The sequence below is a fragment of the Equus przewalskii genome, chromosome 2, assembly GCF_037783145.1.
Source record: "Equus przewalskii isolate Varuska chromosome 2, EquPr2, whole genome shotgun sequence".
Lineage (NCBI taxonomy): Eukaryota > Metazoa > Chordata > Mammalia > Perissodactyla > Equidae > Equus > Equus przewalskii.
The window spans coordinates 6,271,965-6,289,108 of record NC_091832.1 but is presented as its reverse complement, the minus strand read 5'-3'; the positions used below and the strand labels follow the sequence as shown (position 1 = coordinate 6,289,108).

Below are 17,144 nucleotides of genomic sequence, written 5' to 3'. Positions count from 1 at the left end.
TCTGTAAAGAATGTCACTGGGATTCTGATTGGGATGGCATTGAATCTGTAGATTGCTTTAGGTAGAACGGACATTTTAACTATGTTTATTCTTCCAATCCATGTACATGGAATGTCTTTCCATCTCTTTATGTCGTCATCCATTTCTTTCAAAAAGCCTTGTAATTTTTGTTGTATAAGTCTTTCACTTCCCTAGTTAAATTCACCCCAAGGTATTTTATTCTTTTTGTAGTGGATTGTGAATGGTATTGTGTTCTTGAGTTCTTTTTCTGTTAGTTCGTTGTTAGAGTATAGAAATGCTACTGATTTATGTAAATTGATTTTATACCCTGCAACTTTGCTGTAGTTGTTGATTACTTCTAAAAGTTTTCCAATGGATTCTTTGGGGTTTTCTATATATAAGATCATGTCATCTGCAAACAGCGAGAGTTTCACTTCTTCCCTCCCTATTTGGATTCCTTTTATTTCTTTTACTTTCCTAATTGCTCTGGCCAAAACCTCCAGTAGTATCTTAAATAAGAGTGGTGATAGAGGGCATCCTTGTCTCGTTCCTGTTTTCAGGTGGATGGCACTCAGTTTTTGCCTATTGAGTATGATGTCAGCTGTGGGTTTGTCATATATGGCCTTTATTATGTTGAGGTAGTTCCCTGCTATGCCCATTTTGTTCAGAGTTTTTATCATAAATGGCTGTTGGATCTTGTCAAATGCTTTCTCTGCATCTATTGAGATGATCCTGTGGTTTTTATTCCTCACTTTCTTGATGTGGTGTATCACGTTGATTGATTTGTGGATGTTGAGCTATCCCTGTGTCCCTGGTATGAATCCCACTTGATCATGATATATGATCCTTTTGATGAATTGCTGAATTCTGGTGGCCAAAATTTTGTTGATGATTTTTGCATCTATGTTCATCAGTGATGTTGGCCTGTAGTTCTCTTTTTTCGTGGTGTCCTTGTCAGGCTTTGGTATCAGTGTGATGTTGGCCTCATAGAATGTGTTAGGAAGTGTTCCATCCTCCCTAATTTTTTGGAATAGCTTGAAAAGGATAGGTATTAAATCCTCTCTGAAAGTTTGGTAGAATTCCCCGGGAAAGCCATCTGGTCCTGGGGTTTTATTCTTTGGGATGCTTTTGATGGCTGTTTCAATCTGTTTCCTTGTGATTGGTCTGTTCAAATTGTCTGCTTCTTCTTGACTGAGCTTTGGGAGATTGTAGGAGTCCAAGAATTTATCCATTTCCTCTAGGTTATCTAGGTTTTCCTATAGGTTATCCATTTTGCTGGCATATAGTTTTTCGTAGTATTCTCTTATAATCTGTTGTATTTCTCCAGAGTCTGTTGTTGTTTCTCCTCTTTCATTTCTGATTTTGTTTATTTGAGCTTTCTCCCTTTTTTTCTCTGTAAGTCTGACTAGGGGTTTGTCAATTTTGTTTATCTTCTCAAAGAACCAGCTCTTTGTTTCATTGATCCTTTCTACTGCCTTTTTTGCTTCAATAGCATTTATTTCTGCTCTGATTTTTATTATTTCTCTCCTTCTGCTGACTTTGGGCTTTGTTTGTTCTTCTTTCTCTAGTTCAGTTAGGTGTAGTTTAAGATTGCTAATTTGGGGTTTTTCTTGTTTGTTAAGATGTGCCTGTATTGTGATGAATTTTCCTCTTAATACAGCTTTTGCTGTATCCCATATGAGTTGGTATGCCATGTTATCATTTTCATTAGTTTCCAGGTATTTTTTGATTTCTTCTTTAATTTCTTCAATGATCCATTGCTTGTTCAGTAGTGTATTGTTTAGTCTCTACATCTTTGTGCCTTTCTCAGCTTTCTTTTTTCTTTTCTTTTTTTTGTTAAGTCTTCTTAATTGACACATTGTACGTGAAGGTGATAGGAACAAGCAATGTCTGTTTTTTGGGGGTTTTTTTTTGCAGTCTTTTTGAGGAAGATTAGCCCTGAGCTAACATCTGCTGCCAATCTTCCTCTTTTTGCTGAGGAAGACTGGCCCTGAGCTAACATCCATGTCCATCTTCCTCTACTTTATATGTGGGACGCCTGCCACAGCATGGCTTTTGCCAAGCGGTGCCATGTCCGCACCCGGGATCTGAACCGGCGAGCCGTGGGCTGTCTGCTGAGAAGCGGAACGTGCACACTTAACCACTGTGCCACCGGGCCGGCCCCTCAGCTTTTTTCTTGTAATTAATTTCTAGCTTTATAGCATTATGGTCGGAGAATATGCTTGTTATTATTTCAATTTTTTTAAATTTGTAGAGGCTTGCCTTGTTTCCCAACATATGGTCTATCCCTGAGACTGTTCCGTGAGTGCTTGAGAAGAATGTGTAATTCTGCTGTTTTTGGATGGAGTGTTCTATATATGTCTATTAAGTTCAACTGTTTTAGCTTTTTGTTTAGCTCCACTGTTTCTTTGTTGATTTTCTGTCTGGATGATCTGTCCATTGATGTGAGTGGGGTGTTGAGGTCCCCCACTATTATTGTGTTATTTTTGATATCTTCTTTTAGGTCTGTTAATAGTTGCTTTATGAACTTTGGTGCTCCTATGTTGGGTGCATAGATATTTATAAGCGTTATTTCTTCTTGATGAAGCGTCCCTTTGATCATTATATATTGGCCGTCTGTGTCTCTCTTTACCTGCCTTATCTTGAAGTCTGTTTTGTCTTATCTAAGTATTGTGACACCTGCTTTCTTTTGTTTGCTATTTTCTTGGAGTATTGTCTTCTACCCCTTCACTCTGAGCCTGTGCTTGTCCTTGGAGGTGAGGTCTGTTTCCTGGAGGCAACAAATTGTTGGATCTTGTTCTTTAATCCATTTTGGCACTCCGTGTCTTTTTATTGGAGAGTTAAATCCGTTTATGTTGAGGGTGATTATTGATGCATGAGGGCTTAATGCTGTCATTCTGTTGCTCATTTTCCAGTTTTCCTGCATTTCCTTTGTTTCTCGTCCTGTGTGTTTTAGCCTACCCATTGACTTCTGCAATTTCTTATGCTGGGTTTCTTAGATTTTTCCTTATTTATGTTTTGTGTCTCTGTTCTGTTTTTTAGTTTAGTGGCTACCCTGAAGTTTGTATTCAGAATCTTGTGTATAACATGGTCCATTTTCTGGTGGTCTCTTACTTACTTAGTCTAGACTGATTCAGTCCCTTTCCTCCTCCCCTCCTAAATTATTATTTTCATATCTTATTCCAACTTGTATTGTGAGTTTGTGGTTAGAGTGACAAGATTGTCTTTGCTATGGTGATTTCCTTCCCTTTATCCAATGCTATAGTTGAATATTTGCTATCCTATTCCGATTCTATGTAGTTCTCTCCCTACTGTGTGTTTTTCAACCCCTTTCTCCCTTTTTTTCTTTTTTCACGAAAGGCTTGAGGATTTCTTGTAGTGGAGGTCTTGTGGCTATGAAATCCCTTAGCTTTTGTTTGTATGGAAAAGATTTAATTTCTCCCTCATATCTGAAGGATATTTTTGCTGGGTAGAGTATTCTTGGCTGCGGATTTTTATCCTTTAAAGTTTTGAATATGTCCCTCAAATCTCTCCTAGCTTGTAAGGTTTCTGTAGAGAAATCCGCTGAAAGTCTGATGGGGTTCCTTTGTAGGTTATTTTCTTCTGCCTTGCTGTCCTGAGTATTCTTTCTTTGTCATTCATTTTTGCCATTTTTACTAGTAGATGCTTCGCAGTAGGTCTTTTTACATTGACAAATCTAGGAGATCTGAAAGCTTCCTCCACACACATTTCTCTCTCAATCCCTAGATTTGGGAAGTTCTCTTCTATTATTTCATTGAGTACACTTTCTGCTCCATTTTCCTTTTCCGCGCCCTGAGGAATTCCAATTATTCTTAAGTTGCCGTTTCTCATTGAATCAGCTATTTCTCAGAGATTTTCTTCGGTTTTTTAAATTCTTGTTTCGCTTTCTTCCTCTGTCTGGAGCCATTCAGCCTGTGTATCTTTGATTATGCTAATTTGCTACTCTATGCTGTCTACACAGGCATTCAGGGAATGTGTATTCTGTTTTATATGATCCATTGTATTTTTCATCTCTAGTATTTCTGATTGATTCTTCTTTATACTTTCAATCTCTTTTGTGAAGTAACTCTAGAACTCATTGACTTGAATCTCTATATTTCCCTTTACCTCATTGAGTATTTTGATGATAGCTATTTTGAACTCATTTTCACTTAGTTTACCTATTTCCAAGTCCTCAGGACATACTTCTGTGTTTTTATTGTTTTCCTTGTGGTCTGGAGCTTTTATAAATTGCTAGATGGTAGATAAGCCATTTTTGTGCATGATGCTATTATTTGTTTGCGGTTACAGTCTGTCGCCACTAGATGGGGGTCAAGAGCTGCACGGTCTGAGCCATCCACCTTTAGCCATGATGGTGGTGCGCAGCATGGGTTGGGCGAGGAGGGACACTTTCTCTTGCACGCCGACCTGGATTTGGGTCAGCTCTTGCTCTCTGGTCTCCCGGGGCCCTGGCTTCATGGGGTCCCCCATGAGAAAGCTTTCCCCAATTAGAGGGTTTCCACTGCACAGGTCTGTGGGAGTCCTGGACGATCCCCGGATGCACGGCCCCTTCCCCGCTCTTTCCCTCACCCGCGGTAGTGATCCCAGTCTCTAGGGGAGGAAGCGAATTTCTCTCTCACCCCATTCCAGCTCCTCCAAGGGTGGCTCCCACCTCTCTGCCCTCTGTCATTTGGCTGCTGTGGGTCTTTGACGATGTCTCTTATTAGGATTTTTTTTTTTGGTTGGAAAGCAGTTGCTCTTTTTGGTTGTAATTTGGAAGAGAGAGAGATTCCCGCATGAGCTCACGCTGCCATATTGCTAATGTCACTCTTGTTTCTGTTTTTTGAGGAAGATTAGATGTGTGCTAACATCGGCCACCAGTGCTCCTCTTTTTGCTGAGGAACAGTGACCCTGAGTTAACATCTGTGCCCATCTTCCTCTATTTTATATGTGTGACACCTGCCACAGCATGGCTTGATAAACGGCGTGTGGGTCCCTGCCCAGGATCCAAACCTGTGAACCCCAGGCCACCAAAGCAGAGTGCGCAGATTTAACTGCTAAGCCACTGGGCCTGCCACCAAAGAGCAGCTCTTGACTTTCCCCAAAGTATTGAAGCTTCCAAGTTTTTCTCTTACTTAACTCCATACCTAACCAGGCATTCATTTATCCACTCATTAAACATTCTTCTAAAGATATTGTGTTCATTCAATAAATATGTATTCAGTAGCCTATTATGTGCAAGACACTGCTTTAGCTGCTAGTGATACAGCAGTGAATAAGACAGATAAGTTTCTTGCCCCTATGTATCTTCCATTACATATTATTAGTTCTCAATTATGTTGAGTGGGCAAATGTTATTTCTGGATGTCAGCTTCATCACTTAAAACTTTTTGAAACAGCCAAGAATAGCCTTCTAAGTTGGCTCATAAATTTTAGATGCTAACTTCTTGCACTACGTTTTGCTTGTTTAGTGAAGAAAGAGAATTATGTGTTTGCTGACCAGTCATTAGAGAGACCCTGTTACATATTTCTAAGAAGGTGGAATTAAGAAACTATTCTCAGCTGTATCCCCACAAATTATAAGAATTCAAAGTAGTGAGAATCTGTGATAAGTAGTATACGATTAGGGGTAGCTCATGCCACTTGAGCCTTCAGACCTGTATCTATAACTTTCTTCTAGTTGTTTCCACTTAGATATCCCACAGATGCCTCAGAGTCAACATGTCTATACAGAATTTATCATTTCCCCTGAACCTTGTTTTTCCTTCAGCATTCTCCATCTTGTGAATGACATCAACATATACCTAATTATCCAAGATAGGAAGCTCGAAGTCCTTCTTGACTCTGCCTTCTTCCTCAGTGTCCCATAGAGTTGTGAACAAGTTGGGGATGAACAGAATCCTAGTGATTGTGTCTCCTTACTATCTTTTGAATTCATCCCTTCTCTGCATCTTTCACTTCCAATTCACTACTTTAGGCTCTTGTCATTTCTTGCCTTAATTATTGTCCTAATCTCTTAGTTGGTTTATTTGCTTTTGGTAATGCTTTTTTATCATCCCTTTTCCATACCACAGCCTTCTTCCTGAAATACAAATCTGATCATGCCACTCTCCAGCTTACTATCCTTTTGTGGTTCCTGTTTGTTTTCAGTATAAAATGTAAACACCATATACTTGCCTTTCATGATCTGATCCTTATTCATTTCTACTGCTCCATTTTCTTCACCTTGCCTCCATATTCCCTCCCAAACTTCATGCCCTAGCTTAAATGAACTATTTCACTTCAAGAGGCTTTGCATATGCTGATCCTTTTGCCAGAATTATCTATCTCCTACTTACTCTTATTTGCGTAACCTCAGAGAGGAAGCTCCCTCTGGTATCTGGGTTTGATGTGCATCCTGTGTGCTCCCATGACACCCTGTATAACAGTTCTATCATGGCATTTACCATATTGTATTAGAATGGTGTATTTGTTTGCCATGGATTCAGACAAAATTCCTTGAAGAATTCCTTGAAGACTGGGTCCATGTCCCCAGTGCCTAGCACAGGATCTGGCACAAATAAAGTGTGTTTTGAAACTTGGTGATGGTCAAAGTTAACTTTAGAAGCAAAGGTGCAGACACTAGTGTGCAGATATAAGTTACGTGGGCTTTATTTCCAAACATTTGAATTGCTTACTAATTTCCACACCACTTGAAGTTTCCTTCTAGACACTCCCTTGTGGTGTCTATTGTTAGTTGCTATTTTCTCCAGAGCAATTTCTGAAACCATCTGATTATATTGTTAGAGGAGCCAAAGGGGCATAAAAATAAGTCTCTTCTTTACATTGGTCAGCAAGGAAATGTCTTTTGAAGAATATAGATAATTTATTGCAGGTTTTGTACATTTATTTAAGAACTCCATTAGCCTTCATTAAATGTAGTTGCATAATATCCTCACCACAAAAGTTGCCTAAATTGCAATTCATTTAATTTTGCTTTTAAGGAACTAGTATTTTATAATTTTCCAGGGGGAAAAAGAGATATTCTAGTTTAACCTCCAACTAGTCTGACACCAACTGGATGTACTGAAATTCAATTCTGGCACTGTCCACCTGGAGTTAATGCAGATCCCCAAATTAAGGACTTAGTCCTCCACAAGGCTGCTCTCACTTCTGATGCTAGCTGCAAGTAGGCTCCCCAGGTCACCTGCACTTCTGACCAACTGGCTATAAATTCAAAAGTTCCCATGACTCTTTCCAGTTTGATAATTCATTAGAATGACTCACAGAACTCAGCAACGGCTATATTTATGATTACAGTGTTATTATAAAGGATAACAATTGAGGAACAGCCAAATGAAGAGGACATAGGGCGAGGTCTGGGAGGGTTCCTAATGCAGAGCTTCCATGCCCTTTCCCCATGGAGTCAGAGCACATCACCCTCCTGGCATATGGAGGTGCTCACCAGCCAGGAAGCTGCACCAAGCTTCAGTGTCCACAGTTTTTACTGGGGTTTCGTCATGCAGGAATACTCAATTAGGTCATTGGCCACATGACTGAACTCAGTCTTCAGCCCCCCTCTTCTCCCGAGGGGTCAGATTGGCTCAAAAGTCCCAACCCTGTATTCATGTGGTTGGTCTTTCTGGTGACCAGCCCCCTACCTCTTCTCCCTTACCCGCCCCGCCCCCCCCCAACACACACACACACACACACACAACAAAGGGCCCATCGTGAGTCACCTTGTTAGCATAACAAAGACACTTCTGTCACTCAGGAAATTCCAAGGGTTTTAGAAGCTCCATGCCAGGAACCTAGGACAAAGATCAGACAAATTTTTTATTATACAACATATGGTATTTTGGAGTTAGGATTTTAAAAAAAATTCAATTCAAATGACTTATTTATTAAAGATTGAAACTGTTCATAAAAGTCTTTTGGTTGTGAAAAAAATTTACATATTATTCTCCCTTTAACTTCTTGACCAGAACATCTTCAACAAAAATTGTAACTGCTACCTCACATTCTGTAACTACTTATTTTGTATTTAGGTATTCCCAGTTCCAAGAGGAATACAGTTTAGACGATGTGATGACATCTCGAAAAGTTTTTGATTTTTTGACGATCTTACAGTGTTGGTAAGAAAAACACATTTTAATATCTACTAGAGAGAAGTAGCTGCTCCCTCTCCGTGACCCTCTTTGGGTAACTGTAGGCTCTGTATCTGGGTATATCTGTATCTGTATCTGCTTTTATAGAACTTCTACCAGTGTAGTCCGCACTCTGGATGAATACTCTATTTCCTATTCCTGCTTAGAGACAGACTGTCTCTAATTTCTCTAGAAAATTATATTATATTTCCTTCTCTCATGACTTCTACCTATTTTGTTTTAATTGTGTTTATTCATTTAAATGTGGCTTAGGAGGCCAGTGGAGTCCAAAGGTTTTTTCCTTAAGCGTTTTGTTTTCTCTGCTGTGTACTTCTACTGTAGGAAATTTTACTCAAAGTAGCTAAGAGTAAATGTACAAGAAGAAAAAAATTATAGCTCTAATAATGATGATAGTTGCATCTTGAAAATTGCTTGACAGTATCTGTCTCCTAGAAAACTGAGTTAGTACTGCATAGCCCCTGCCTGTGCCTAGTGATCACCTGGCTGTGCCCTGGAGATGCTGGCTGGGATGCAGTTGAACAAGTAGGGTCAACTTTTATCTGTTGCAATATGAGGGTCTTCCCATTAATAAAGTCCAGCTGAACTCATGGAAGGCTTCTTGTGTTTACCACCTTCCGTCACAGCTTGCCCTAAGGAAAAGATCTATTTTGAGGAGATCTCAAGAGTCTTAACCAAACCACGGACTTTCTGATATCTCCTGTTCCATCCTTTCTCAGCTTCCAAAAGGATGCCAAGACTGATTATTTGGGAGATAGCAAAGTTGGAGCCAGTTTAGGCCTATAGCAGAGTCTTTATCGTACTGGATAGAATAACCTTGTGGGCTCTTCAGAAGTCACTAGAAGATGTTTTATGCATCTGCCTTTATGCAGAGGCAAATGTGGGATTCGTTGTAATAAGGACTTTTTTGGAGAGACTCCTAAAGACCGAGCAGTGACTGACAGTGCTTAAGTTCTTGATAGAAGGTCAGTCCTCAGGTGGGAAGCATGTATAATTTTTAACTGTAGATATCACAGAGAAGACAGTCCAATGACCAGCAAGCATACTCAGCCTTTCTTCCCACATAGAAAGAACTCCTCGTCTGAAGTCCTCGGATTGAGGTGGACCCGGTGTAAATGATTCTTTTTCCCTCCTCTTAGTCCCTCTTCCAACGGTGCTGCAGCGGCAGTTTTGGCTAGTGAAGCGTTTGTGCAGAAGTACGGCCTGCAATCCAAAGCTGTGGAAATTCTGGCGCAAGAGATGGTGACTGATTTGCCAAGCTCATTTGAAGAAAAAAGCATTATTAAAATGGTGTGTCTGAGTTTCTGTTTTATTAATCAGTTGAGGGATTTCTGTTTAAAAATTTCAAGATGACATATTGTCATCAGCTCTGGAAGTTATTTGCTTTAAAAATATTGGTCTAGAAAATTTAATGTTATAACCCCTCCTTAAGAATCTGTTAAGAGAAAATAACTGATGGGAATATAATGCTTCTTAGCCTAGAGCCATGCGTGCACTTTTAACTAACTAGACATGCTATTTTTAAAAAATTATTTTGAATTAACCAAATAAGTCCAGAACCTCAGTCTTACAGAGTTAAGGGAAAAACAAGGATGTTGTCAGAGAACTTTCTTGACCCGTAGCACTTTAAAAATCTTGATTGAAGATTGAGTACAAAATGGAGGAAGTAAAAAATATGAGAATTCAGACTTAGAGTTAGTTGAATATTTGAAGATAACATGCATATATATAAAAATATGTATATATACATATACACACATATATAAACAAGCATATGGTAAATTACAGTTTACAAAATGATTTTACAACGATGCTTTGAATTTGAAAATGCCCCTATAACGTACCCAAGATCACAAAGCGAGGCTGTGGTAGAGGTGGAACTTATACTCAGGTTTTCTGGTTATAGTACATTTTGCATTACACCACAGTTTTATTCTTCGGAGAAAAGTTGAGTTTGCGTGTTATTATCTGAGACCAAAGGGGTATTAAGAACATGGATTTTGGAAAAATGGTTTGAATCCTATATGGTCTTCTAAAAGAAGATCTATTTTCATGTAGAAATTCCCCCATATTTTTCAGTGTATCTGAATCATAATGATCTGTTGATAAATCTCTTCAGCCTGTTTACCACAACTAAACATTGTGGTTTGATAAAGTTTTAATGACTTAGCATAAGATATGGCCTTAGGAATTGTAAATCCTTTTTATGTGTCTTATTTAAAATTCTGTCCTTCATAGTACAAAATTTAATACGTACATTCTCCTGGATATTTTTTATTTGAACTTTCTGTGTAGTATGGAATCAACTGAGTTTTCAATATGTGTGGTCAATTCTCAGCTGTTAAGGTTAAACATATTAATCTCTTATAACCTCTATATGAAAATCCCAGTTTTGATGCCCTTAATTTATTTATTTGTGGTTTTGGTTTTAGGTTGGCTTTGATATGAGTAAAGAAGCTGCCAGAAAGTGCTATGAGAAATCTGGCCTGAGACCAAGTGATATTGATGTAATAGAACTTCACGATTGCTTTTCTACCAATGAACTCATTACTTATGAAGCACTGGGACTCTGTCCAGAAGGTAATATTTTTGATGAGATGCAGATTAATTTACTGAATTTCACTGAGAAAATTTCATTTTCACCATTAAACAAAAGAATTCACTAATTGCCTTTCCCTCTGTGTTGGCTCTGCCATGCTGTGCAAAGTGACTATACAAGGTATCTTGATACTGGACATTTTAGAACATGTGGTCTTGAGCAGTACTAAAATACTGAGATAACAGAGTATACAAATAATTCATATTATGTAAATCAGGGGTACTTATACTGTTAAGTGAAAAAAAGTGATAAAAAATTATGTATGTAATTCTAACTGTTTTAAGTTGTGTTTGAGTAAAGACTTGCAGAAAGGAAAATGTAAAAACTAGTTGATGGGGGGCCACCCCATGGCTGAGTCGTTAAGTTTGCACGCTCAGATTTGGCAGCCTGGGGTTTCACTGGTTTGGATGCTGGGCACAGACATGGCACCACTCATCAGGCCACGCTGAGGTGGTGTCCCACATAGTACAACCAGAAGGACCTCCAACTAGAATATACAGCTATGTACTGGGGGCTTTGGGGAGAAAGAGAAGGGAAAAAAAAGATTGGCAACGAATGTTAGCTCAGGTACCAATCTTTAAAAAAAAAAAAGCCAGTGGGACCTGGAGGACTTTTTTTCCATTTCTGAAGTCCCATTTTCCGTTACAACCAGCAGTGTATGAGATTTTAGTTGCTTCACGTCCTCACCAACATTTGATATAGACAGGTTTTAAAATTTCAGCCGTTCAAAAGAGTGTATAGTGGTGTCTTATTTTAGTTTTAATTTGTACATCCCTTATGACTAACGACGTTGAACATCTTTTCATGTGCTTATTGGTCATTCATATATCTTCTTTTGTGAAGTATCTGTTCAGATCTTTTGCCCTTTGATTATTGGGTTACTTGTCTCCTTTATTATGTTGTAAAAATTTATATATATATTTTCTGGGTACTTTGTAATTTGTCTTATATGTGTATACTGTGAACATTTTCTCCCAGTCTGTGGCTTGCCTTTTTGTTTTATTAATAGTGTCATTTGAAAAACAAACTTTTAAAATTTTGATGAAGTAGAAATTATCAATTTTTTATAGTTCATGCTTTTTGTATTCTAAGAAACTTCTGCCTACCCCAATGTCATAAAGATTTACTTCTATTTTTATTCTAGGAGATTTATAATTTTAGGTTTTACATGTAAGTATGTGATCCATTTTGAGTCAGTTTTGTGTATGGTGTAAGATAAAGATTGATACTAATCTTTTTTTTCCATACGCATATCCAGTACCATTTGTTGAAAAGACTTTTCTCTCCCCATTGAATTGCCTTGGCACCTTTCTCAAAAATCAGTTGTCCATATATGTGAGGGTGCATTGTTGTACTCTGTTCTGTTCCATTGATCTGCATGTTTCTCTTTTCACCAATACCAAATTATCTTGGCTACTGTACTTATACTGTATTACACTATACTGTACTATAGTGTATAGAAAGCCTTGAAATCAGATAGGATAAGTTCTCTAACTTTGTTCTTTTTAACAACCATTTTGGTTATTTTAGATTTTTTTGCATCTTCATATACATATTAAAATTAGTTTGTCAATTAAAAACACATGCTGGAATTTTCATTGGGATTTCATTGAATCTATAGATCCATTTAGACAGAATTGTCATCTTAACAATATTCAGTCTTCTGTTTCATTAGATAATATTTGTTTCCATTTATTTAGCTCTCCTTTAACTTCTTTCAGAATGTTTGTAGTTTTCAGTATAAGTCTTAGGTGTCTTTTGTTAGGTTTGTTCCTAGATATTTTGCGTTTTTTGGCATAAATTTTTTTTACCTTCATTTTGCAATTTCTTGCTGATAGTGTATAAGAATACAGCTGATTAAAAAGATTGTATCCTGTGGCTTTGCTAAATTCATTTAGTAATTCTAGTAGTAGTTTTGCAGAGTATTAGAGATTTTCTGTATAAAGTCATATCATCTGCCAATGACACTTTTACCTCTTTCTTTCTGATTTCTTATTCTTTATTATTTTTTGCCTTATTGCATTGACTGTGAGCTCTAGCACCATAATGAATAGAAGCAGTGAAAGTGGGCATCATTACCTTGCTCCTGATCTCAGGGGATGCAGTTTAATCCCCTAATTAAATAAAAATTTAATGAAGGGTATAAAATTAATGTGCATAAATCAGTAGCATTTCTATACACTAACAATAAACTAACAGAAAAAGAACTCAAGAACTCTATCCCATTCACAATCGCAACGAAAAGAATAAAATACCTTGGGATAAACTTAACCAAGGAAGTGAAGGATCTATACAATGAAAACTACAAGACTTTCTTGAAAGAAATAGGCGATGACATAAAGAGATGGAAAAACATTCCTTGCACATGGATTGGAAGAATAAACATAGTTAAAATGTCCATACTACCTAAAGCAATATACAGATTCAATGCTATCCCAATCAGAATCCCAAGAACATTCTTCACAGAAATTGAACAAACAATCCTAAAATTCATATGGGGGAACAAAAGACCACGAATTGCTAAAGCGATCCTGAGCAAGAAAAACAAAGCCGGCGGAATCACAATCCCCGATTTCAAAACATACTACAAAGCTACAGTGATCAAAACAGCATGGTACTGGTACAAAAACAGGTCCACAGATCAATGGAACAGAATTGAAAGCCCAGAGATAAAACCACACATCTATGGACAGCTAATCTTCGACAAAGGAGCAGAGGGCCTACAATGGAGAAAAGAAAGTCTCTTCAACAAATGGTGCTGGGAAAACTGGACAGCCACATGCAAAAGATTGAAAATTGACCATACTTTTTCACCACACACCAAAATAAACTCAAAATGGATCAAAGACCTAAAGATTAGGCCTGAGACAATAAGTCTTTTGGAAGAGAATATAGGCAGTACACTCTTTGACATCAGTTTCAAAAGAATCTTTTCAGACACTGTAACTCCTCAGTTGAGGGAAACAATAGAAAGAATAAACAAATGGGACTTCATCAGACTAAAGAGCTTCTTCAAGGCAAGGGAAAACAGGATTGAAACAAAAAAACAGCTCACTAATTGGGAAAAAATATTTACAAGCCACTTATCCGACAAAGGGTTAATCTCCATAATATACAAAGAACTCACACTGCTTAACAACAAAAAAACAAACAACCCGATCAAAAAATGGGCAGAGGACATGAACAGACATTTCTCAAAAGAAGATATGAATATGGCCAATAGACACATGAAAAGATGTTCATCATTGCTAATCATCAGGGAAATGCAAATCAAAACTACACTAAGATATCACCTTACCCCCGTTAGATTGGCAAAAACATCCAAAACCAAGAACGACAAATGTTGGAGAGGTTGTGGAGAAAGAGGAACCCTCATACACTGTTGGTGGGAATGCAAACTGGTACAGCCACTATGGAAAACAGTATGGAGATTTCTCAAAAAGTTAAAAATAGAAATACCCTATGACCTAGCCATCCTATTACTGGGTATCTATCCTAAGAACCTGATATCAGATATCTCAAGAGTCCGTTGCACCCCTATGTTCATCGCAGCATTATTTACAATAGCCAAGACGTGGAACCAGCCTACATGCCCAGAAACTGATGATTGGATAAAGAAGATGTGGTATATATACACAATGAAATACTACTCAGCCATAAAAAAAGACGAAATTGGCCCATTCACAACAACGTGGATGGACCTCGAGGGCATTATGTTAAGCGAAATAAGTCAGTCAGAGAAAGACGAACTCTATATGACTCCACTCATAGGTGGAAATTAGTATATTGAGAAGGAGAATCTGATCGGTGGTTACCAGGGAAAAGGGGGGGTGGGGGGAGGGTATGGAGGGGGAAGTGGTGTACCCACAACATGACTAACAAAAATGTACAACTGAAATCTCACAAGGTTGTAATCTATCATAACATTAATAAAAAAAAAAAAAAGAAAAAAAAAAGAATTTAATGAAGTATAACATTAGCTGCAGGTTTTTTGTTGATGCCATTTACCATGTTGAGAAAGTTCCCTAGTATTTCTAGTTTGCTGAGAGGTTTTGTTGTTGTTGTTGTTATCAAGGAGTGTTGAATTTTTAAAAATTCTTCTACATGTATTAAAATGATCATATGGATTTTTTCCTTTATTCTGTTGACATGGTGAATTACATTGATTGGTTTTGAATATTAAACCAACCTGTATATCTGGGATTAAGCCTACTTGGTCGTGATATATTATCCTTTTAATATATTGCTAGCTTCAGTTTGCTAGCATTTTGTTAATGATTTTTGCTTATATATTCATGACAGATATTTATCTGTAGTTTTCTTTTCCTGGTTTTGGCATTAGAGTTATACTGGTCTCATAAAACAAATTGAGCAGTGGTCATTCATTCTCTATTTTCTGAAAAAGTTTGTGTAAGATTAGTGTTAGTTCTTCCTTGACTGTTTCATAAAATTTACCAGTGTAACCAAGTGGCTTTAAATTTTCTTTTGGGGAAAGTTTTTTTTAAAAATTTTTTTTTTAAGATTGGCACCTGAGCTAACAACTGTTGTCAATCTTCTTTTTTCTTTTTTTATTGCTCTTTTCCTCCCCAAATCCCCCCCAGTACATAGTTGTATATGTTAGTTGTGGGTCCTTCTAGTTGTGGCATGTGGGATGCTACCTCAACATGGCCTGACGAGCGGTGCCATGTCCATGCCCTGGATCTGAACCTGCGAAACCCTGGGCTGCCAAGGTGGAGCACACTTAAACACTTGGCCATGGGGCCAGTCCCTGGGGAAAGTTTTTGATAAATTAAAATTTGCTAATAGATATAGGGCTGTTCAGATTTTGTTTCTTCCTGTGTGTATCAATTTTGGTAAGTTATCTTTTCCAAAGGATTTGTCCATTTCATTTGTCAAATTTGTTGGCTGAAGTTGTTCAAAGTACAGCTTTGTGCAGTGACTTCTTTAAGTTTTAGATCCCTCCATAGTCCCCCTGCTTTTGTTTACTTTTCAGAGTCCTCGGGTAGTTGTTTTTTGTGTTTTATCCAGTGTTTTCAGTTGGAAAGAGGAGCTGTATTGAATGTATACTGCCTTAGCAGAACTGGAACCCATTCTCAAGGTTTTAAATATCACGTATATGGTGATTAACTTCAGATTTATATCCTTAGCTTAAATTGCTTCCCTCATCTCTAGATTCATATATCCAGCTGCCCTGCCCTACTTTCCAGTTTGTTTGTTTACTTTTGGATGTCTCGTTATCATCTCCAATCTAAGTCCAAATTGAACTCCTGATATTTCCCAAACTTCCCCCTTCCTCAACCTTCCCCATTCTCTAGTTACTCAAACTGGAAGCTGTATGATTATTCCTGATTCCTCTCTTTCTCTCACAGGCCCCATTGAATCCATCTGTAAGTCCTGTTGGCTGTGGACTCTACCTTCAAAATAGATCCAGAATATGACCACATCTTACCATTTTTTGTTACTACCAGCCTAGTCCAGACCATAATCATTCTTGATGTGGGCTCAGTGAGCCGAGGAGTCAAAAGAAAGACTTCTTGGACTCACAAGGTCTGGCAGTAGTGCTGTTTTATTCAGAGAATAGCATGGGGACAGGACCCCTGGGCAGTGAAGAGCTGCAATGTGTTGAGGGTTAGGGCTAAATTTGTAAGGCATGGGTATGTGACTTATTTTTACTAGACAAAGGAAGATGATGTAAAAAGTCATTAAAATGGTATCAGTGCAGGTGGGGTCTGGTTATTGTGTGGTCGTATAACTTTCGATATGTATCAGGTCATGTAGATCAGCATGTAGGCCAGGATGCCTTGGGCTTCTCTCCCTGGGGCAGCCTTGATCCACATCAGTTCTCACTTACGTTATTGTAGTAGTCTCATAACTGGTCCCCCTGCTTCTGCCTTCTCCTTATAGTCTGTTCTCTAGACTGAAGTTTTAATGGTCTTGTTGAAAGCATACAGCAGATCAGTGTCATTCCTCTGTTCACCTCAGTTGCATTAAAAGCGAGATGTGATCTGTCCTCTTTACTCCCCACTCTCCTGCCTCTCCCTTCTCCTTCTTCTCTCTGCCTCTTTTACTTCCCTGCAACCACATTGGCCTCCTTCTTCAAACACTCTTGCCTTGCTCCTGGCTCAGGGTCTTTGTTCCAAATATCCATGTGATTCGCTCCCTCACTCCCTTCAGGTCTTTGACCAAGTGTCACCTTCTCAGTGGAAGCCTTCTCCAGTTACTTTGTTTAAAAAAAAAACTCCTCACCTCTGTCTTCCTTGTCCCAGCACTTCCTATCCCCCCTTTCCTGCTTTCTTTTTTCCATGGCACTTATCACCACTCATCACATATTATATATTTTACTTATCTTACTTATTGTCTGTCTCTTCCTCACGCTTCTCTCCCCAATAAATTAAACTCCA

The 17,144-nt window shown here is 38.2% G+C and overlaps 1 protein-coding gene across 2 annotated transcripts in view; it reads left to right on the top strand.

Moving 5' to 3' along the window:
- The window catches only part of SCP2 (sterol carrier protein 2), a 136,783-nt gene that overhangs the window by 58,441 nt on the left and 61,198 nt on the right, over positions 1-17,144 (top strand). For both annotated transcript variants that reach the window (XM_070609594.1, XM_070609593.1), the window contains exons 8-10: positions 8,028-8,114; positions 9,284-9,434; positions 10,577-10,724. In XM_070609594.1, coding sequence (XP_070465695.1) covers positions 8,028-8,114; positions 9,284-9,434; positions 10,577-10,724 — 386 coding nt within the window. The remainder of the gene's footprint in view (positions 1-8,027; positions 8,115-9,283; positions 9,435-10,576; positions 10,725-17,144) is intronic.